This window comes from Bidens hawaiensis, unplaced genomic scaffold (genome assembly GCF_021521415.1).
Source record: "Bidens hawaiensis isolate Kalapana, Puna unplaced genomic scaffold, B.hawaiensis_p1.1 tig00000512_1, whole genome shotgun sequence".
Taxonomy (NCBI): domain Eukaryota; kingdom Viridiplantae; phylum Streptophyta; class Magnoliopsida; order Asterales; family Asteraceae; genus Bidens; species Bidens hawaiensis.
Window position 1 is genome coordinate 4860634 of NW_027491033.1, and position 25462 is coordinate 4886095.

Consider the following 25462-nt stretch of genomic DNA (forward strand, 5'->3'; position numbering starts at 1 on the left):
AATATTACATTTTAACGGAATCTAATTGACTCATTTCAGCACGTAATTATTGTCATATTGGACCCCTTCACGCATCACCTTCTTTACCGACCTAACTGAAAACATATTGGACTTATCCAAAACCCAAGACCAATTGTCCTTACATTCCAATAGCTACACATCCGCACCAACAGACAACCATTGCTGCCACTCCCTAACTTCATCTTCTGTTTGAACCTTATCCAACCAATTACCTTGCAAAAAGTTAGTATGATCCGCAGCATTTACCTTGTCCGCAACCCAGCAAGTCTTGTTTGATTCCAATTTATATAGATTCGGCCATCTATGCTTTAAAGGAGCATCGCCTAACCAGACATCTAACCCAAAACGAACCATTTTCCCATCCCCCACTTTGGCTCTTATAAAAGTGTGCAGGAACGAATCATTAACCTTCAACGATCTCCCCAACTGAACAATCGTTTTCTAGCATCCTGTACCATTAGAATTAAGAGGGAGAATATCTTATATTGCTTTTATGACACGCCTCCACTACCCTTCGCCAAAGGCTACAAACTTGAAATTTTTGGTTTTAGATGATAAAAAACATATTAATTCAATACTAATAATTCAAGTACGACATATTTATCGATCTCGATAATAATTCATACTTTTTAAAAAATTAGTAGCTCAAATGGCGCATTGCGTCGGGCCACTCGGTAAAACTCTGGTGATGAAAAAACCCAAACGTTGTCAGTCACGAGTGTTGAGGCGGTAATTAAACACAAATTTGGTCGATTTTGGTTACATATGGTATTTATTGGAACTAAAACAAAAAAATATAAAATTTGAGGTGGCCCAATGGGTTTCTTGGTTGGTAAAAGTCGAGCGTTGGTAAAACATGAGCGTTGTCAATCCCAGGCGTTGACATGGTGAGTAGACACAAATTCGGTAGGTCTCCGTCACGTTTGTTACATATATATCAAAACTAAAAGAAAAGCAAATTTGGCATTCGGTCGGTTTTCGTTACGTTCGTTACGATAGTGACACTAAAAAAATGTAGTGAGCTTATGTGAATTCGGTTGGTTTCTGTCCCGTGGTACCAGAACTAAAACAAAAAAAAACAAAGAACAAAATTGTCATCTGATCGGTTTACGTTATGTATGTTAGGATACTGGAACTAAAAAATACAAAAAAAATCCGCCGACCACTAAGGTGCCGCCAAGTGCCCAACGAGTGTCCTTGCGGCACCAAAGTTGTCTTTTATTATATATATATATATATATATATATATATAGGATTAAGTTCATTTCAGAAGTGTTTCTTAGAGCGAGAAGTGCGAGAAATAAATTCAACCAATCACAATATATCTATTTCTTTATGATTTATTTTATTTTGAGGGCATATTGGTAAAAATATTATTGTTATATTTTTGGTAAGTAACATAGTATGGAGAAAGTTACGTACTATTTTTATTATTTATTTTTTGTTTAGTATTTATCACTTTTTCTAAACTAAGAATAACCAACATCAAAATTCTAACAAACCCGTTTGGTCAAAATTCAATCAACCACAAATAATTCAATTTAATTATATAACTTTATCTATAATTCAACTAAATTCAACTAATGTATCTGATCATAAAAAATGAGTTACTTTCCTTTTTATTGGCGCGTTTCAAATGATGGAAATTTGGAAATAAAAAACATAGTACATCACATACTTTAAAAATATGTTTCCTTTCTTCTGTAGCCCCACAATTGATTGACCGATAAGTTATGCACATTTTCATAATTAATCTCTACACAACAATTAAAAATATCATCTACAAAGTACATAAAACAACCTATATATGAATAAAATTGCACACACGCAGTTAGAAATATCACCTACATAGTACATATACGAACATATTCAATATATAAATGAACTTACACACCATAAAAAATTACACATACACAATTCGAAATATCACATACACAATCCATATTTGAACCTACACAACATATAAATGAACCTACACATGTTAAAAAGTTATACATACACAATTCGAAATACCATATACACATTACATATACGAACCTACACAATATACAGTATATAAATGAACCTACATACGATAAAATTTAGACATACACAATTAAAATACCACCTACATAATACATATATGAAACTACAAAGTATAAAATAATTTATTTTATTACAATTAACAACAATATATATATGGATCTTACACAAATTTTTATATCACAAACAATGTACGTGTATGTATCCTACACACATTATATATATCACAAATAAAATATTATCTTTCATTACTACACGCTAATAATGTATATTACACACAGAAAAATATTTTTCATTCCTACACAATATTTTATTGATCATACACAAAATGTTATATCACAAACAAATAACATGTATGTATCCTACACAAACTCAATAGATCGTGAACAAAATATTATCTTTTAATTCTACACATTTACGTATCCTACACAAACAACAAGTATGTATCCTACATAATCTGTTATTTTACTAACAAGATGTGTGAACCCTTGGGTGGGCAAAAGTGAAATTGCACTAATTTTGACGTTATTTTACTAATCTCGTGAAAATAACGTTAAAAGTGACGGACGGTTAATCAGGCATCATGTAGTGGCGTTGATAGCCGAAAGACAAAGGTACATGCACCGATCAGCCGGTCCCGATGATTGAGTGCTATGTGCCTTATGTCCAAGGCTTGATGCAAAACTACTATCGAGCCGGGGGTCTCACCGGAAGCAGCCTCTCTATCCTTATGGGGTAGAGGTAAGGCTGTTTACATCTTACCCTCCTCAGACCCTACCATAGCTTTGCTATTGGCGGGATATACTGAGTACGATGATGATGATGATGATCTGTTTTATCACAAACAATATTTACGTGTCCTACATAAATTGTTATAACCAACGCAAAATGTTATATTTAACATAAATTTTTAAACTGAAATAATAAATTACATTGTTATAAAATTGTAACTTATAAATAAATATTTTCAATAAACGTGTAAAAAGAATCAACGATATGCAATATGTACTCTGAAAAATACACTAAAAACAGAAAATAATAGTACCGTAATAATAGTTGAAATAAAAGAAAATTAAAGAAATAAAATGAATCGAATTCAATTAATTAGCAATCAATGAAAATCAAAGGTTGAAGCTTTTAAGAAGAAAGAATGGTGGGAGTTATATTCTTATTTTATTTTAATTGTGTTACACAAGTTACTATATTGCCCTTTTTAATTAACATAATCTTTATAATAAACTCTTATTAATTACAAAAATGCCACTTTCGTTAATGACCATTGATTAACAACATCAATGGTTCAAATCGACTTCTCACACTTCTCGTTGTAACATCACTTCTCGCATGAACAATCCCCTATATATATATATATATGGTATGGTTAATGTAAAAAACAATAGTTTTGTGAGAAACATAAGAATATATCTACACCATTGGATCTAGGATCTAGTGGTTGAGATTGATAGTTTCTAAATGTTGTATAGTTTCATATTTACATGTTATAGTGTCCTATATACATGGTGTACTTTATTTTAAAGTCTTCTTACACTTCTCACAAAACAATTGTTTTTTATTTGAACTATTTTCTATATATATATATATATATATATATATTGTAAAATGTGTTAAGTTCCATTAGTTCTGCACAATCATGTCATTTACACTTTTAAGTTTTAACTAGTCTAAATCATATTAATCACAAACAACACTCCTCTCAAGTACCCTCAACTTTTATTATATAATTGTCTATAGTATGTCAAATAAAGGAAATACAAATGTGAATGTGACTAGGCAGTGACTAGCGGACCCTCCAATAACTGAAAAGAATCGCTGAAAATCGTGAAACAAATGCAACTCCCCATGACTTTTAAGCAGTTTGTTAAGAAAGGTGAGATGCAACAAATGATTACAAAAGGAATTGTTGAGGCTCTTTAATTAGCAATACTTGTGGTAAGCAAATCCATAATGTATGTGGAAGAATACTACAGCTCCATTAATGCTAGCTGGTAGTAATTTTGAAAATAAGAAACCAAAGAAGAAAAAAACAAGATAGATAACATGGACGTACATATCGATCGTACATTTCAAGCGCGTAAACCAATTGAATTGGGTGCAACAGCAGCCTTGCGATGGCTAAAGAGAAAATAGAACAAAGTTTAGCAATCAGCAAGTGTGAGTTTGTGATGATGACGAAGTGTAGTATGAAAATTTTTCAGAAGTAGTGCTTCCAATAAAAGTATTTTAAAAAATGGTGGGGTTTTTTAAGTATTTTCAAAAATGGTGAAAGTGTGAGTTTGTCTTTTATTACTTAAGTGTGTCAGTTGACTTTTAAGAAAACAAGAAAGTAAGAATAAAATAATACAAACCGTGGTTTGAAACCACGGATTGCACCTAAAATATAACCTAATACTGTTGTCCGTAAGCGAGGTGATTTTGATGTTCAAGCCGTGGTTTCAAACCACGGTTTGATGTTTTTTATTATTTTTTTTTGGCAAGTACAGAATATATTCATATTCATATGCATGTTTTTGTTTTTTAATCAACTCGTGGTTCAAGACCATGGATTGATATGTTTTTGACCACTTTACATAATAATATATCTAGATGCATGCTTTTGTTTTGTATTTGCAAGATTCTCAAGATGTAACATCTTACAACTTTTACTATTTAGTGTGATAAAGCACAAAATTCTCAAATTGTAAATAGGTTTTTTGGTGAGATTTAATCAAACAGATGGGTCATTCCAATATGCGACATTTAAGTATGTCTTCTGGGCTTTTGGGCCTTCCATCGACGCATTTCATCATTGTTGACTTATTATATGTGTAGACGGTACTCATTTGAATGGATCTTACCGAGGCAAAATGTTAATTGCAGTCACAAAAGATGCCAGCAATTACATACTACCGGTAGCTTACGCAATCGTTGACGAAGAAACCGTGGAAAGTTGGGGTTGGTTTTTGCAACAATTTCGGATGCATATTGCAAATCATAGTATGCGACCGTTATGTGTTATTTCAGATAGGCACAAAGGTATTATGAATGCTATGCAGAATCTTGAGGAGTGGAAGGAGCCACATGCATATCATCGTTTTTGCCTACGCCATGTTAGAAGCAACAATTTATGAGCAAGTCTAAGGGTGTGAGTTTGAAAAGGCTCTGTTGGTCTACTGGAAGCACATTGCAAGGAAGAAAGTATTGATGGAGTATTAGAGAAATGAGAAGCATCGATCGAAAGGCTTGGGATCATTTCCTAGTTCAGCCGTAAGACGAGTTAACCTTAATTTTTGATTTTTAAAATCATTTTTTTCAACATGCAATCCTAATAGTTCATTACACAGGTACCGTTGCTCGGGAAATGTTAATCTAGTATCTCTACCAGAAACAACCTTATCTCCAATCGGCAGACCCCATAGAACTTGTACATCTTCTAAGGTTATTGTGGTCTCCCCAAACTTGAAGTGAAATGTGTGTGTTTCCGGACGCCACCTCTCAACTAACGCGGTTACAAGATGATTATCAACCATTTTGTAACCGCATTCAGCAACACCGCCAAAACCAGCAACACGTATGTGGCGCATGACGTTCTCTGGTATTGGTTTACGTCTAACGCATTCCCAAAATTTTTGATCGCCGGTCACGACGGACTGTTAGGGGTTCTTGACTAAAATTGTTATTATGAAACAAATGGTAGGCTCGATAATTTTCACCTAAAAATAACAAATCAGAACTACTTGGACCAGGAAATACTCGTGGATTCATTTTCTAATCTCACAACACAGGTTATGAAGCTCCTAACGATTTAATTATAGAAATGATAGGATGACTTTGAAGAGAATTCATAATCAAACTGTGGTCTTAAACCACGGGTTGACTAAAAAACAAGAGTAACACATGTGAACATTCTATACTTGCCAAAAAAAATAATTAAAAACAACAAACCGTGGTTTCAAACCACGGCTTGAACATCAAAACCATCTCAAAAAAGAAAAGTGGTATTAGGTTATATTTTGTGTTTAATCCGTTGTTTGAAACTCGGGTTTGTGTTATTTTATTCTTACTTTACTGTTTTTCTGAAAACTCACCCGACACACATGAGAAAAAAAACCCAAACCATGGTTTGAAACCACGGTTACACCATTTGTGAAAAACCTTAAAAAAGCCCACCATTTTTTAAAAAACATTTTTATACACACTTTTTGAAAAATTTTCAGTGTAGCATGCTTCAAACTTATTCAAGGATGAAGTGTTGGAACGATGGAATTCTCTTCTACAAGCAAAGGGAAGATCGAATGCCTATCCATTAGAATGGGAAGTGTTTCATGACCTAGTCACACAGATCGAAGTTCTGCGATATGTGTGAAAAGGAGCATGAAACGCCCGGGTATCTCAGAAGCTGGAAAGGATCAGCTCCGCACTTTTTTGGAAATCCCTTTTGTATTGGCCTTCATAAAGCTGTAAGAATTACTAAATGTTTAAAGATGATTCGTTGAGGGTAATTATTTCGATATGCTAGACCTTTTCCATCTGATTAATTTGCTTTAAAAAAAGTAGCTTTTTGGTTTGAAGATAAGAATACATTTTCTTGAACAATATAATAGTATCTTCGTTAATTTCCCTGTCTTTTTCTATCCAAATAGCATTATAACCTAGTTAATAAATGATATGTTAATAATCACTAACATGAATTAAAATAATTTGTTCAGGATCTGAGATAGGGAATTTTGTCTCTGATCTCGTACTCTCTTTGAATCGAAATAATAGAAAATATACACTCTGGAACGCGTGTAAACGAGGGAGATGTTATTGTGTAATGAGGAATTGTATCATGTTTTTGTTTCTTAATTTATATGAGAAGCATAGATCATGAGATGTTACAAAAGAAAACTTTCCATTTTAAGTAAATAACTACATTATCCTAGGACGAAGATGGACTTTAGTTAGTAAAACAAGCTTATTAAAACTTAATCATTTAAACAGCAAGAGTAAAATATGCTGCATCTCAATGATAATATTATTATTGTTATAGAACTAGATTGGTCTTCACAATTAAACTACGGCATTTGTTTGTGCCATGTGTTGCCCATAAAACCAGAAACTTTCTTCATCATCAATGGGACATGGTGGATATAGAATCCCAAGCTCAAGAAAAGGTTTCAAGAAATCATCAGTGGAGCAATTAACATTTCCCTCGAAATCTTGCAAAAATGGCTCGGTCCAAAAATCACCACCGGTTTCTCCAATCATCTGTGTAGAACATGCGTCGTCTTCCACACCAAAGCTCTTGATGTTTATGCCTGAACAATCACTATGAGAAAGTGATGATATGGTGGATGATGATGGCAGTGGTGATGTAACAATTGGAGTGCTTTCGAGTATATTGTGAGCAGCATTGTCCAACAATGAGTCGATATTAAAATCTTCATTCGTCGCACCTTCCTTTCGACTACCCACTCTTAAATTGATTCTTTCAGCCGGTTTTGATTTGAAGTTGGTTGAACGGTTCTTGAGGGATGAATGCCAGTGGTTTTTAATCTCGTTATCTGTTCTTCCCGGCAGTTGTTTGACAATGGTAGACCATCTGCATGTATCATGAAATTACAAGCTTTAGAAACATACCAACTAACCTTAAAACATGAACTTATACATTTTAGCAAGAACAAACCTATTTCCGAGCGATTGATGCAATTCTAGTATTAGTTTGTCCTCTTCCGGACTAAAGTTTCCTCTTCTCACATTCGGTCGCAAATAGTTAATCCAACGAAGTCTACAACTCTTTCCGCACCTTGACAACCCTATATATAACCATCAACACATGTTAACACTAATAACTAAGGTAAACTTCATGTCTTTCCTAAACAACTAAAAATAAATTGTTGTCTAAATTTTAAACCTGCATGCTTAGGAAGTTGTCGCCAGTTCCAACAGCCATAAGCAGCAACATAATCCACCAGTTTCTTGTCTTCCTCAGGTGTCCATGTTCCCTTCTTAATACCATTCTTATCACAACTTGGAGTTCTCACCATCTCTCTCTCTAATTTCACAAACACACACTCTTGGAAAATAATAATTGTGTGTGTGTGTGTGTTAATTTTGGATCAGATTTTGATTTCTGTGAATGATGGTGAGGCTTTTATGGCCATGAAACACGAACAGGAAAAACGTGCATCACGAAAGGTACTAAACTTATGGTAGTGAGTATTGGCAAAATAATAAAGATGATAACGACATATTGACTAAGGGTCCATACAAGAAAATTCTGTGAAGCAAGAATATCCACACACTGTCTTAACTTTTGGCGTCACACACCATTTTATATAATATCATGAGATAAAGCTAGCACATAAATTAAATTTGATTAATTAGATATTTTACAATTTGTGGATTTGGGTAAAGCATTAAAAGAGATTAGGATGTGATAAGATATTCAGAGTTCAACTCCTTAATTCCCACATCATCTTCACTGCAACTCTAGTCCACACCCTTTACATATCGATCAGTTTTTTTCTCTCTAGTTACATTACATTTCATCCTCCAACCAATCTGAAACCTTTGAAAATTGAAATGCACTCGTCCCTATCATCGTACCATATTTTCTTATAAACAAAACATTTCAATCAATCAATTATATTAAGTGGAATCTCACAAATAACAAAGCTATAAGTAGGATTTGGGTAGGGTGAGATGTAGGCACACTATACATCTATCCAAATCTATCCACTGGGATAGAGATGTGGCTTCCAAAGAGACCCTAAGCTCCAAAAAAATATGTATGAGAGGATATAAGAGGAAATCAAAGTTCAACAATAATATAATTAATAATTAATAATAGCATGTAGTAAAAATAATAATACTAATACATAAATAGATAAAAATATATAATATATGAAAAGAAAATAACATAATGGTGTGTGATCAAAAATAAGGTAAAGAGAAGCCTCTAAGGTATTCATGTCTCTCTAAAATTCTTAACTTTAATTATACGTCTCCAAGAATTCATATTCTTAACCATGTACTCGGAGAGGTTTAGGTTTAGCAAATCATGTCTAATCTACTCATCCCAAGTCAATTTAGGTCGGCCTCTACCCCTCCTCCCATCTATAGTAATGTTTTCTACATATCTAACATGATTCGTTGTATGTTTTCTCTTCACATGTCCAAACCATCTCAATCTCCACTCTTTTATCTTGTCGGATATGTTAGCTGCCCCTAATCTCTCCCGAAACACACCGTTTCTTATTCAGTTTAACCTTGTGTGCCCACACATCCAGCGTAGCATTCTCATCTTTGCTACCTCCATCTTCTGCACTTGTGCCTTCTTGATGGCCCATCAATCTATTCCATATAACAATCCGATGAACCTCGACTAATTTCGATTAATCGCTAGTACTTACCCCCACCGCCCGACTAGTGATTTCTACAACACTGTTTACAATGGGAAAATTTGTGAAACATAGGTAGCTAGAAAAAAAACACGGTGACATATTTGTAGATAGTGTTATCACACTAGTTATTTGTTGACACATATTTGAGAAAAATAAAAACTAATAACACGGTGACGTATTTGAAAATAGTGTTATCACTCTTTAGATAGCCAATCGAATAAAAATTAATAACTGTTAAGTTATACCAAATTGTTATTTGTTTCGTTCTCGTATATGTCTCAATTATCTTTATTGTGATATCTGAAAACATTTAATAAAATTGAGAAATTTCAAGAAACACGCATTAATGATTCACTAAATGATGCAAACCCCATAAATATATAGTGACATATCACTCTTGACGTCAATGAAAATACCAAGACTCACCTTGCTTCCCCTTTTTTTCTTTACATGTGAAGTGTGAACAATGTTATAATGTGAACACACTTATTAATTTATTTACTTTTTTTTAATGATGACATGTGTGTTCTCATATTTGAGACCCCACTATCGGATAATATTGGTGGACCTAAAATAGGAAGCAACAAAGCATGTGTTAACACTTTAACTATATGAATGACGTCTTGATATCAAACTATTACTTTACTCGGGCAAATAGAGTGTGGCTATCACTACTCTTGAGGGATGTAGTGTAAAAAATTATTATATGTAGTACAAATTTATCCGTTTTCGTTTGAAATTTTGAACCCGCCCCAGGGTCCCTGTTTTTGTTCTAAATGTTGGGAGTTAACATGTTGCAACACATGTGTGGCTTAATGTTTTTACGTATATTATTTTACGGTTTAAAGGCCCCATCGCAGTGCACGGGTCCTAAGTCAACTTATTTGTTATTTTTTTATGTATTATTGTAGGTCCCGAAACCGGATCAAACAACAAAACTAACTAAGATACTAGTTGTTCTTGGATCAACCTCACAACTAGTTGGCGAAAACAACTAGTCGGACCGAGATCTCGGATCTTGTGTGTGTGGGTAAGGGAGGCCGAAAGTTAGAAGGTGGGTGAGGGGTTAGAGAGAGTTTGGGGTTAGAGAGAATACTTGGATGTGAAAATGCAAGGGTTGGGTTGGGTTGGGTTGGGTTGGTGTATGAGATACACACACCTTATATATGTGTGTGTTTACTCATATACCTCTTTCATTAATAATGCCCAATGCTCCAAATACAAAGGCCTCGGGCCCAATACATATAAACGTAAACGAACGAAAACGTAAACTAAAATGATACAAATACGAAAGACTTAATTAAACAAAACTGGGCCTTACAATTATGCTCCGGTTTAAATTTGCGAGCTATCACGCTGCAACGCACATGTTTGGTTCAACATTTGTTATCTCTTTTTATTGTTTAGTTTAATGATCTCGTCATAAAACACAGCCCTAGATAGTAATTTTTATTATAAAAATTGGAATAAAATCAGTCACCAATGTTTTTATTCACAAAAATGACCATTAAAAGTAAGACTAATGATTTTTTACTACAATTTTCTATGCTTCTAAATCATTCACCAATTTTCTATACGAGAAAGGTGGGTCGAACGTAGTGCTTACGAAGGCAGGGTGGCCTGGACCTGGGTTTCATAACGTTGTTAATATGATTACTTATTGTTTTATAATAATAATAATAATAATAATAATAATAATAATAATAATAATAATAATAATAATAATAATATAAGTTTAGTTATACTCTTATTTATTTACTTTCTTTATATTATTATTATTTTTGTTAACGACCCGGCCACCCATGTACACTGGCGAAAGGCCACCCGCATGCAATAGATCATACGATATTTTCTAGCATATTTTGCAAGTGTTGTAATTGATCCAACATTTGGTTTTACAAATTCATTAATGTTCAAACACTGATTACTTTATTCAGTATGGATTTAAATTATTTGTAGCCTAGTGTTGAAACTTCAAACTATTTTGAAGTAGAATCTGAATGCGGCATTCAAACTTAATATTTTGTACGTTATATTTGAAAGATATTTCAACAATTTAGATATTTATACGGGTATACAATTCAAATTAAGATTTGTATGGTATATTTTAAGAATTCTTTCAACCAGTCACATATAAGCTTTACCTTCCGAGTTTGTTATAACAATGAAGATAAAAATTAGGCTTCCTTTAGGTAGTTTATACTGATACTTGTAAGAATCCTAGAGAGTTTATACTTGTGCCATGGGCCATTAATTAACAAACACTAAAAATACACAAATTAAGAAGCATGATCACTGTTGTTGTAAAACTTAGTGATGAATAAAAAAAGAAAAAGACTAACACCTCATAGTTGGTAAACACCCCAGTCTTCACGAAACAAGTCGATCAATGGTTCGAGCTTAATTGGGAACAACTCTTTTTTCCCTTTTCTTTTACTTTAAACTTTTTGTTTCTTTATTTCACCTTTTTCTTTTCTCTTCCTATGCCGCCTATTTCTTATACAGTTAATTTTTTAGGTTAAATGTTTAAAAAATTTCAAATCTTTGAATTTTAATATTTTCTTGTTTATTTTCTTTGCTTTTAAATCCTTACATAGCCTTGCGACTAGGGATGAGATTGGTACCATACTCGCACTCGTACATTTACACGAAAGTACTCGCACCGAAAATTAGTAAAATTGGGTACCCATACATGTACCGAATTTTATGTACATGTATGGGTACGAGCATGAGTACTTTAGGTACGACACTCGCGTTGGTATCCTATTTTTCTATTTTAAAAAATCTCCACTAAACTTGGTATCGATACTGGTACGGTACCGGCAATGAATTCTATAATACCAAAACAAAAACCGTAATACCACAACCAAAACATAATACAAAAAGTAAAAATGAAATAAATCAATCATATATAATATAAAATTCGTTTATGATGGTTGTTACTAGTTATTGTTTGAAGAAGAAAAAGTGAAACATTTTCCTTGTGTTGAGGTCGTCTTTCGAGTGTTTCCGGCTCGCGATTCCCTTGTTAATGAATCTAGGGTTTGATTGGTTTGATTAGAACTGTTGGTATTTAATACTTTGATTATCAGTAGTTTTAGAAAGCCCGCTTGAAGCCTTGAGAATATCCAAATAACAACACGGTTAAAATTATGAGTTTTGGAAATCCTAATAAAACCACGACATATTCCAAACGGGTACCGAGTACCTGTAATTCCCGTACATATACCTGTACCTATATCCGAAAGTACTAGTACCTAAAATCAGTAAATCTGGGTACCCATACCTATACCAAATAAACGGTCACGGGTTCGAATACGAGTACTAAACAAGTACGGATACAGGTATTCGTGAAAAAAACCTCATCCCTACTTGCGACGTGTTTATTCAAGAATGAATATCCTTTGCAACGCAGTTTCCATTATTTACTAGTTAAAAATAAACTACATTATTTCCTTATGGGAAAAATGAAAAGGCCCGATGATAACCAATTCGTTTAATGATCTTTAAACAGTAAATATACATGAGACTTTTTTTAAACTCAAACCAAACACATTATTGGTAAACTTGACTAAAGTCATTTCTGTAATTGCTTATGATACCCATCATATAAGTTAATAGTTGACCATAAAAACTCATCATCCATGATCACATCATGGAAATCTATGTGAACAAGATCGAAACTTGAAGAAGCTTCATTCGCTTCCACGCTATCAACGTCTGTTAAAAACGGATCGGTCCAGAAACTCCCTGCATTTTCAAAACCAAACGTTGACGACGATGATGACGGTGACAATGAAGATAGTGATTCAGTAGATGAAGTTGGCAAAACGCTTTTAACTTCCACTGCCTCTTCAGTATTTTGATTTCCAATCAAATTATATTTAGCTCTTCTTTTTAAATTTGTGTTCCAATAGTTTTTTATTTCATTATCACTTCTTCCAGGTAATTTAGCAGCAATAGTTGACCATCTGTAGGTAAGCAAATTAATATCTCATCAAAAACACAAAAATAAACAACACTTGGTTAATTACCAAATATTAGTTAATGAAAACTTACTTGTTTCCAAACTTTCCATGCAATTTAATAATTAAATCTTCTTCTTCTTTTGTAATATTCCCGCGCTTCATGTTAGGACGAAGATAATTCATCCATCGTAACCTACAACTCTTTCCACATCTAGACACACCTAAACAAAAATAACCCGGTAATAATTAGCACATGCATACGCAATGTTTTTACATCCTCGAACACGAAAAAGGTGTAATATTCAGCACATATGCATTAATTACCGGCATACTTAGGGATTTCACTCCAGTTCCAATGGCCGTATCGTTCAACATACGCGATCAACTTATTATCTTCTTCTTTGCTCCATGCGCCTTTTTTATTCCCATTTTTATCGACATACGGTGTTCTAGTCATTTCCCTCGATCTCCCTAATTTTTTTTGTATGGAAATATGTTGTTCAATATATTCTTGGGGTTTTCAGTCACAATTTTATAGGAATAACGTACACAATAGGTTTATGTCACGTGACCCACACAAGTTGGCCAACCAGGAAACTACTCAGTGGTTGTTATATAGATTACCAGCCATATATTATCCCTTATCACCAAGTTTGACTGTTTAATTGTTTGTCACATATTAATGTTCGATGCTTGTTTGACTGTATAGATTTTTTTTCCAAACGTTGGCTATACGTCTCACAATCTATATGTATTGACTCTTTGAACAAACTTTCATGATTGTAGTAAACTCATTTACTTCTAAAACAACGAGTTTAATCAGCATACTTTTTAATTATATTCTGTATGAGGGCTAATAATTTATTAATCTTTGATGCTAAAGGTAGTTCGGTTATTTCACACGCACTTAACTAGAAAAGGTTAACATTCGTCGATGTCAAGAACCATCTATGTTACCGGTATGCATAAATTTTGACTAAGTTTATGATTTTTAATCCCCCCCTCCCCCAAACACACACACACTTTTATTCCTCGTGTATATTTACGCGTTTTCATTTAAAAATTATTATATGTAGTGCAAATTTATCCGTTTTCGTTTGAAATTTTGAACCCGCCCCAGGGTCCCTGTTTTTGTTCTAAATGTTGGGAGTTAACATGTTGCAACACATGTGTGGCTTAATGTTTTTACGTATATTATTTTACGGTTTAAAGGCCCCATCGCAGTGCACGGGTCCTAAGTCAACTTATTTGTTATTTTTTTATGTATTATTGTAGGTCCCGAAACCGGATCAAACAACAAAACAAACTAAGATACTAGTTGTTCTTGGATCAACCTCACAACTAGTTGGCGGAAACAACTAGTCGGACCGAGATCTCGGATCTTGTGTGTGTGGGTAAGGGAGGCCGAAAGTTAGAAGGTGGGTGAGGGGTTAGAGAGAGTTTGGGGTTAGAGAGAATACTTGGATGTGAAAATGCAAGGGTTGGGTTGGGTTGGGTTGGGTTGGTGTATGAGATACACACACCTTATATATGTGTGTGTTTACTCATATACCTCTTTCATTAATAATGCCCAATGCTCCAAATATAAAGGCATCGGGCCCAATACATATAAACGTAAACGAACGAAAACGTAAACTAAAATGATACAAATACGAAAGACTTAATTAAACAAAACTGGGCCTTGCAATTATGCTCCGGTCTAAATTTGCGAGCTATCACGCTGCAACGCACATGTTTGGTTCAACATTTGTTATCTCTTTTTATTGTTTAGTTTAATGATCTCGTCATAAAACACAGCCCTAGATAGTAATTTTTATTATAAAAATTGGAATAAAATCAGTCACCAATGTTTTTATTCACAAAAATGACCATTAAAAGTAAGACTAATGATTTTTTACTACAATTTTCTATGCTTCTAAATCATTCACCAATTTTCTATACGAGAAAGGTGGGTCGAACGTAGTGCTTACGAAAGCAGGGTGGCCTGGACCTGGGTTTCATAACGTTGTTAATATGATTACTTATTGTTTTATAATAATAATAATAATAATAATAATAATAATAATAATAATATAAGTTTAGTTATACTCTTATTTATTTACTTTCTTTATATTATTATTATTTTTGTTAACGACCCGGCCACCCATGTACACTGGCGAAAGGCCACCCGCATGCAATAGATCATACGATATTTTCTAGCATATTTTGCAAGTGTTGTAATTGATTCAACATTTGGTTTTACAAATTCATTAATGTTCAAACACTGATTACTTTATTCAGTATGGATTTAAATTATTTGTAGCCTAGTGTTGAAACTTCAAACTATTTTGAAGTAGAATCTGAATGCGGCATTCAAACTTAATATTTTGTACGTTATATTTGAAAGATATTTCAACAATTTAGATATTTATACGGGTATACAATTCAAATTAAGATTTGTATGGTATATTTTAAGAATTCTTTCAACCAGTCACATATAAGCTTTACCTTCCGAGTTTGTTATAACAATGAAGATAAAAATTAGGCTTCCTTTAGGAAGTCGTCAGTACAAATCCAAGCCAAAACGAGAGTTTTATCTTGTTAGCGTTATGTCAGAGGGTTTCGACTATTGTGGCGACACAACTAGTGTCAAGTGCGTGGCCTCAGGGGAGAAGGATTTTCCAAGGACGTGGGGAAGACCCAGGAACCACGAGTTATGTCCTTTGAGAGAAACTCTCTGGGATACCGTAAACTATTACAATTCTAAATAAAAAGATATAAGCTTCACGTCATGCTCAATGAATAAGATTCAAGAATGTGAAAACTCATTGGCCTACATGGAAAGTAGTTACATAGAATTTAAATTCCAATAGCGTATTGACTTGGGACTTAAGGACAGGCTTACAATATCTTTTCGCTTTAAATAAAGAATTAAGGGGAAAACGTTACAATACTTGATTTTTTTTGAAATTAAACTTTTATTCATCACACCAAAATGGTCCTCAAAAGAAGAACCGAAGGCAAAAAACAACCTTACAACATATACAAAGAAGACTTACACCAATCTTTCCAAACAATCTTCTTAAATCTAGATCTAGACTTTAGCCACAAAAACAAGAGAGATTTAACACTCGCCACAATTTTCCCTATATTAGCCTTCTTGCCATTAAAAATACTATCGTCCCTCGCTTTCTTAATACACCAAACAACAACAATAACCCCGTGCACAATTCTCTTTCCCATCTTACCTCCCGTAGCGAAATTGAACACTTCCATAAGATATCTAACTTCAAAAGCATAAATGGTCTCCAAGCCACACCATCTCTCGATCCCCTCCCACACCGAAGTAGCAACAAAACAAGCCGAAAAAATATGATCTGCAGATTCTTCACATGACTCGCTTAAGGCGCACATCTTATTCGGAATATCCACGTTTCTCTTCGCAAGTTCCAATTTGGTCGGCAGTCGATTCCTCTTCGCCCTCCACGCCATAATATTACATTTTAACGGAATCTAATTAACTCATTTCAGCACGTAATTATTGTCATATTGGACCCCTTCACGCATCACCTTCTTTACCGACCTAACTGAAAACATATTGGACTTATCCAAAACCCAAGACCAATTGTCCTTACATTCCAATAGCTACACATCCGCACCAACAGACAACCATTGCTGCCACTCCCTAACTTCATCTTCTGTTTGAACCTTATCCAACCAATTACCTTGCAAAAAGTTAGTATGATCCGCAGCATTTACCTTGTCCACAACCCAGCAAGTCTTGTTTGATTCCAATTTATATAGATTCGGCCATCTATGCTTTAAAGGAGCATCGCCTAACCAGACATCTAACCCAAAACGAACCATTTTCCCATCCCCCACTTTGGCTCTTATAAAAGTGTGCAGGAACGAATCATTAACCTTCAACGATCTCCCCAACTGAACAATCGTTTTCTAGCATCCTGTACCATTAGAATTAAGAGGGAGAATATCTTATATTGCTTTTATGACACGCCTCCACTACCCTTCGCCAAAGGCTACAAACTTGAAATTTTTGGTTTTAGATGATAAAAAACATATTAATTCAATACTAATAATTCAAGTACGACATATTTATCGATCTCGATAATAATTCATACTTTTTAAAAAATTAGTAGCTCAAATGGCGCATTGCGTCGGGCCACTCGGTAAAACTCTGGTGATGGTAAAACCCAAACGTTGTCAGTCACGAGTGTTGAGGCGGTAATTAAACACAAATTTGGTCGATTTTGGTTACATATGGTATTTATTGGAACTAAAACAAAAAAATATAAAATTTGAGGTGGCCCAATGGGTTTGTTGGTTGGTAAAAGTCGAGCGTTGGTAAAACCTGAGCGTTGTCAATCCCAGGCGTTGACATGGTGAGTAGACGCAAATTCGGTAGGTCTCCGTCACGTTTGTTACATATATATCAAAACTAAAAGAAAAACAAATTTGGCATTCGGTCGGTTTTCGTTACGTTCGTTACGATAGTGACACTAAAAAAATGTAGTGAGCTTATGTGAATTCGGTTGGTTTCTGTCCCGTGGTACCAGAACTAAAACAAAAAAAACAAAAAACAAAATTGTCATCTGATCGGCTTACGTTATGTATGTTAGGATACTGGAACTAAAAAATACAAAAAAAATCCGCCGACCACTAAGGTGCCGCCAAGTGCCCAACGAGTGTCCTTGCGGCACCAAAGTTGTCTTTTATTATATATATATATATATATATATATATATATATATAGGATTAAGTTCATTTCAGAAGTGTTTCTTAGAGCGAGAAGTGCGAGAAATAAATTCAACCAATCACAATATATCTATTTCTTTATGATTTATTTTATTTTGAGGGCATATTGGTAAAAATATTATTGTTATATTTTTGGTAAGTAACATAGTATGGAGAAAGTTACGTACTATTTTTATTATTTATTTTTTGTTTAGTATTTATCACTTTTTCTAAACTAAGAATAACCAACATCAAAATTCTAACAAACCCGTTTGGTCAAAATTCAATCAATCACAAATAATTCAATTTAATTATATAACTTTATCTATAATTCAACTAAATTCAATTAATGTATCTGATCATAAAAAATGAGTTACTTTCCTTTTTATTGGCGCGTTTCAAATGATGGAAATTTGGAAATAAAAAACATAGTACATCACATACTTTGAAAATATGTTTCCTTTCTTCTGTAGCCCCACAATTGATTGACCGATAAGTTATGCACATTTTCATAATTAATCTCTACACAACAATTAAAAATATCATCTACAAAGTACATAAAACAACCTATATATGAATAAAATTGCACACACGCAGTTAGAAATATCACCTACATAGTACATATACGAACATATTCAATATATAAATGAACTTACACACCATAAAAAATTACACATACACAATTCGAAATATCACATACACAATCCATATTTGAACCTACACAACATATAAATGAACCTACACATGTTAAAAAGTTATACATACACAATTCGAAATACCATATACACATTACATATACGAACCTACACAATATACAGTATATAAATGAACCTACACACGATAAAATTTAGACATACACAATTAAAATACCACCTACATAATACATATATGAAACTACAAAGTATAAAATAATTTATTTTATTACAATTAACAACAATATATATATGGATCCTACACAAATTTTTATATCACAAACAATGTACGTGTATGTATCCTACACACATTATATATATCACAAATAAAATATTATCTTTCATTACTACACGCTAATAATGTATATTACACACAGAAAAATATTTTTCATTCCTACACAATATTTTATTGATCATACACAAAATGTTATATCACAAACAAATAACATGTATGTATCCTACACAAACTCAATAGATCGTGAACAAAATATTATCTTTTAATTCTACACATTTACGTATCCTACACAAACAACAAGTATGTATCCTACATAATCTGTTTTATCACCAACAATATTTACGTGTCCTACATAAATTGTTATAACCAACGCAAAATGTTATATTTAACATAAATTTTTAAACTGAAATAAAAAATTACATTGTCATAAAATTGTAACCTATAAATAAATATTTTCAATAAACGTGTAAAAAGAATCAACGATATGCAATATGTACTCTGAAAAATACACTAAAAAACAGATAAAATAGTATCGTAATAATAGTTTAAATAAAAGAAAATTAAAGAAATAAAATGAATCGAATTCAATTAATTAGCAATCAATGAAAATTAAAGGTTGAAGCTTTTAAGAAGAAAGAATGGTGGGAGTTATATTCTTACTTTATTTTAATTGTGTTACACAAGTTACTATATTGCCCTTTTTAATTAACATAATCTTTATAATAAACTCTTATTAATTACAAAAATGCCACTTTCTTTAATGACCATTGATTAACAACATCAATGGTTCAAATCGACTTCTCACACTTCTCGTTGTAACATCACTTCTCGCATGAACAATCATCTATATATATATATATATATATATATGGTTAATGTAAAAAACAATAGTTTTGTGAGAAACATAAGAATATATCTACACCATTGGATCTAGGATCTAGTGGTTGAGATTGATAGTTTCTAAAAGTTGTATAGTTTCATATTTACATGTTATAGTGTCCTATATACATGGTGTACTTTATTTTAAAGTCTTCTTACACTTCTCACAAAACAATTGTTTTTTATTTGAATTATTTTCTATATCTATATATATATATATATATATATTGTAAAATGTGTTAAGTTCCATTAGTTCTGCACAATCATGTCATTTACACTTTTAAGTTTTAACTAGTCTAAATCATATTAATCACAAACAACACTCCTCTCAAGTACCCTCAACTTTTATTATATTATTGTCTATAGTATGTCAAATAAAGGAAATACAAATGTGAATGTGACTAGGCAGTGACTAGCGGACCCTCCAAGAACTGAAAAGAATCGCTGAAAATCGTGAAACAAATGCAACTCCCCATGACTTTTAAGCAGTTTGTTAAGAAAGGTGAGATGCAACAAATGATTACAAAAGGAATTGTTGAGGCTCTTTAATTAGCAATACTTGTGGTAAGCAAATCCATAACGTATGTGGAAGAATACTACAGCTCCATTAATGCTAGCTGGTAGTAATTTTGAAAATAAGAAGCCAAAGAAGAAAAAAACAAGATAGATAACATGGACGTACATATCGATCGTACATTTCAAGCGCGTAAATGTTAGCTACCCCTAATCTCTCCCGAAACACACCGTTTCTTATTCAGTCTAACCTTGTGTGCCCACACATCCAGCGTAGCATTCTCATCTTTGCTACCTCCATCTTCTGCACTTGTGCCTTCTTGATGGCCCATCAATCTATTCCATATAACAATCCGATGAACCTCGACTAATTTCGATTAATCGCTAGTACTTACCCCACCGCCCGACTAGTGATTTCTACAACACTATTTACAATGGGAAAATTTGTGAAACGTAGGTAGCTAGAAAAAAAACACGGTGACATATTTGTAGATAGTGTTATCACACTAGTTATTTTGTAGACACATATTTGAGAAAAGTAAAAACTAATAACACGGTGACACTATTTGAAAATAGTGTTATCACTCTTTAGATAGCCAATCGAATAAAAATTAATAACTGTTAAGTTATACCAAATTGTTATTTGTTTCGTTCTCGTATATGTCTCAATTATCTTTATTGTGATATCTGAAAACATTTAATAAAATTGAGAGATTTCAAGAAACACGCATTAATGATTCACTAAATGATGCAAACCCCATAAATATATAGTGACATATCACTCTTGACGTCAATGAAAATACCAAGACTCACCTTGCTTCCCCTTTTTTTTTACATGTGAAGTGTGAACAATGTTATAATGTGAACACACTTATTAATTTATTTACTTTTTTTTAATGATGACATGTGTGTTCTCATATTTGAGACCCCACTATCGGATAATATTGGTGGACCTAAAATAGGAAGCAACAAAGCATGTGTTAACACTTTAACTATATGAATCATCATCATCATCATCATCATCATCATCATCATCATCATCGTACTCATTATATCCCACCAATAGCAAAGCTATGGTAGGGTCTGAGGAGGGTAAGATGTAGGCAGCCTTACCTCTACCCCATAGGGATAGAGAGGCTGCTTCCGGTGAGACCCCCGGCTCGATACTTTAACTATATGAATGACGTCTTGATATCAAACTATTACTTCACTCGGGCAAATAGAGTGTGGCTATCACTACTTAAGGGTGTTCCGGGGTGGAGCTCGGCTCCTCCTCGGTTTCATTCAGTAAGCATGCTCCAACCACCGTCCACCCCAGCACCCCTAATGCATCGAGCAGAAGATTCGGCAAAGAGAATCAGCTAAGGGAACTGAAAAAGAGAGAGAGAGAGAGTAAACACCTTTAACCAATCATATTTTTAAAAGAAAATAAATCATTTCTTTTCTATATTAATCTCCAATTCTCCATACACCCTAATAAATCTTTAAAAAATATCCTACTTTTGACATGACAATGCCCTATTGGTCGTCCTCTCTCCATAATTCTTCATAAATCTCTATGCACCATAAGGGAATGGATACTCATGGGTATTACTCGTGCACTGTCACCTCATTTTTACCTTTAATACCCACAAACCATAAAATTACTAGCGGCATCTACCCACAAGTACATTAGAAATTTATTAATTCATTTTATTTTTCAATGGTCAACAATGAATTAAATTTGTGTAGCAAATCTTTACCATAGAATGAAGTCATGCACCTAACCCATATGGAATGAATGGTGTTGCCATGTGGTTTGAAAGTCATACAATATACCCATATGACTTATGAGTGTCCCGTCTCCTCTAACACCCTAATAAAGAGTGTTATCTTATAGACGATTAAATTTAACAAATTATTGATAAAATGGTCGTTAGATTTATGATAGTCACTAATGGATTTTACTAATATGAAAAGTCAGACGGCTTTGTTTAAACTTTACTAACAGAACTATTAATTTACTTTGATCAGTTCATATTAAATTTTAAATTTCTGGAAAATCAATTATAAGTTCCTGGAAAGTATAAATTAATGATAAATCTAAATATTTAAGGTAAACTTCAATAAGTAAATAGGTTATGCTGAAAAATCAGATCTTAGACTCGGTTTAGAATGTCTCGTGACAAATATGGCCTTGCACTCATTTTATAGCTTGATTCATAATGTGAAGAAATTCATTCTTACAATATCCTGTCAATAGTTTTTGTTTCCTATATATCGTTATCGTCGGTAGACGGTCACAAGTTAGAAGACATACTAAACCGTCAGAGATTACAATTGGGTTAGCGACATCAGTTATTCTATTTTACTTTCTAGAATTTAATTGCCCTTAATGAGTAAGATTAGGTTACACCAAGTCACATGAAGTTATAACAAGTTATATTAGGCTAACTTAATATATATATATATATATATATATATATATATATATATATATATATATATATATGAGACTAACTCACAGTGTTTGGCCATAATCGGCCTCTATATGTTTTAACGATTTACTTTAGATTACATAAACTACATTATTATCATATAACAAGTCATTTGGGTTAAGTTCACATATTTATGGATGTTAATGAGTTAGGTCAGGCTACACAAAGCAATATTGTCTCATAACAAGTCATTTGTAGTCAACTTTACATATTTATGGCTAGCATACACTTTTGGGCCTTGTTAAGGCTTAGCATTTCTTAGATTACTTTTTGTTAAAACGATTAAACATTATCCTACAAGTTATTTTGGGCCAACTTTACATATTCTATACCACCTTAAGTTTTGAGTCTTAATAGGCTTGATATGTTTGATGGGCATTAGAATCTTCATTTAAGACGAAATCATTTCGGTTCAGCCACAGCACCCGGTACGTAGTTTATATTATAGATAACCAAACTTATTTGTGGACCTTGGATATGGACGTCTTACTAGCAAACTCCAACACCGACATTAGAGAATTACCTACGAGACCGCCGCCGCACCAATTCAAGATTTTTCCCCAAACCTCGGATGCTAATTTGCTGCTCCAAAACGTGTGTTTTGACTCCTCATCTGTTGGGTTTGTGGAGGCTTGGGCTCGGCTTGGGTCCGGTTTACTTGAAGACGGATTAAATGGGTTTATAAAGATGGAAGACATGGGAGGTTTTGGGCCGGCCCTATATCTCTTTATTAGGGCCCGTTTATGTTATCTTGTTCCCTAAGCTAGAAACCCTAACTAGTCTCTTATAATGTAATCGTTGTACTTGTAATTCCTCACGAGTGAGGCAGTAGTAATAATAAAATACCCTGGTTGCAGCCCGTGGACGTAGGTCAGCCGACCGTACCACGTAAATCTCGCGTGTTCATCTTCGTTTATTATTTCTCTTGCAGATTATATTGTGTTTGTGTGTGTGTTGAAATAGCTGAATTCCTAACAAGTGGTATCAAAGCCGAGGTTACGGTTACAACCAGAGAACACGATTGCGAGAGGAAAGTACAATCTAGGGTTCGAAATATTTCTTGTTTGGCAGATTATAGCCATAAGAAGGCCCAGCGATCTTGGTTGTAAGTCTCCATTTTTTTTGGTTTTATAATATATTATTATTGCTTGTTTTTCTTCTAGAGATAACCATCTACCTCAAAATCATATATTGCAATTAAAGTTGAAGTTTTGTTTTTTGCAATATTTTACTGCCGCAACAAGATATATATATATATATATATATATATATATATATATATATATATATATATGGGAGAGATATTTTGAGAACTTGATGAGTTTTAAGAACTTTAAGAACTCAATTTTGGACCACACATTTAATTAAATGAGTTTGAATATGTGGCTGAGATTAAATTTGATTAAAAAATGAATCAGGAGAGAGAATAAGAATTTTTGATAATTACACAAGTTTAAACTTTGGTTACACATGTGTAAAAAGTCGATTCGGTGTGTAAAAAATTACGGTAATTTTTTGTACATTACTTACACTTACGTATTACACATGCGTAAAAAAAATTCAAAAAAAAAATGTTACGTTGAGTTCTTTCGAGTTTTTAAAGCTTAAAGTGGTTCTCAAAAGAAATCAATTCTCTCTCCCTCTATATATATATATATATATATATTAGTTCTTGCTCACAAAGAGTGATCTTGAGTTAAAAATTAATATTGCATCATCGATCAATTAAGTCATTGCTTTTCTTTTAGCATCAATTAGTTGGAACAAAAGCATTTTTTTGCTTTGGTTATCGCCATCGAAGATCAGAAAGAAGCCGAAGAAAACAGGTTCACATTTCTTGTTACTTTCAGTTTCTGATCATTAATTACGGGTTGGATTGGTTCAAGTAATATTGGTTGGTTTTGGAGTATGGGGTGTGGCTTTGTATTTGTACTTGATCATTGGGTTGTGGCATTTTTCGGGTAGTTTAGCCTGGTGATTTTGTTGTGGTTTTCGGGGGGTTATTTTTTATTCAAGTCTCTCTTAGTCATTGTCATGACAGAAGACGGAAAGGTTATGATAGAGAAGTTTGGTTAGTGGAAGATGCAGGTTGAAGCACTACTTTGTCAGAAAGACTTGGATGTAGTGCTAGAAGATGAAAAACCTTTAAAGATGTTGGAAGCAGATTGGAAGAAGTTAGACAAGAAGGCTCGGGCATGTATTACTTTGTCGTTGTCGGAAGATGTGGCATTTAACATCATGAAGGAAACCACAACGTGTGATATGATGGATGCATTATCCAACATGTATGAGAAGCCCTTTGCAGCAAATAAGGTCTATCTTATCCGAGAGCTAGTGACTACAAGAATGAAAGAGGGTGGGTCTATTGCAACGCATATTAATAATCTTACTTCGATCATGTCCCTCTTAGTGTCAGTCGACATTAAGTATGATGATGAAGTTCAAGGTCTTTTGTTATTATCCTCTTTGCCCGACAGTTGGTCGCAAACAATGACTGAGGTTTGTAGTCCGTCTACAAAAATTACTTTTGATAGGATTC

The 25462-nt window shown here is 33.4% G+C and overlaps 3 protein-coding genes across 3 annotated transcripts; all 3 read right to left on the reverse strand.

Annotated features, from left to right (window-relative positions):
• Nucleotides 1–6914: 6914 nt before the first annotated feature.
• Nucleotides 6915–8434, reverse strand: LOC143631726 (transcription factor MYB15-like). Its single transcript, XM_077100396.1, has 3 exons — nucleotides 7937–8434; nucleotides 7709–7838; nucleotides 6915–7624 (listed from the first exon to the last, which is right to left on the reverse strand). The coding sequence occupies exons 1-3, from the start codon at nucleotides 8067–8069 to the stop codon at nucleotides 7093–7095; spliced, it is 795 nt and encodes a 264-aa protein (XP_076956511.1). The 5' UTR covers nucleotides 8070–8434; the 3' UTR covers nucleotides 6915–7092.
• A 4536-nt stretch (nucleotides 8435–12970) lies between these two features.
• Nucleotides 12971–14181, reverse strand: LOC143631739 (transcription factor MYB32-like). Its single transcript, XM_077100402.1, has 3 exons — nucleotides 13721–14181; nucleotides 13488–13617; nucleotides 12971–13399 (listed from the first exon to the last, which is right to left on the reverse strand). The coding sequence occupies exons 1-3, from the start codon at nucleotides 13851–13853 to the stop codon at nucleotides 13006–13008; spliced, it is 657 nt and encodes a 218-aa protein (XP_076956517.1). The 5' UTR covers nucleotides 13854–14181; the 3' UTR covers nucleotides 12971–13005.
• Nucleotides 14182–16408: 2227 nt separating this feature from the next.
• On the reverse strand, nucleotides 16409–16867 carry LOC143630524 (uncharacterized). The gene has a single exon (XM_077099519.1). It carries the CDS (start codon nucleotides 16865–16867, stop codon nucleotides 16409–16411), a length of 459 nt encoding a protein of 152 aa, XP_076955634.1.
• Nucleotides 16868–25462: the final 8595 nt, after the last annotated feature.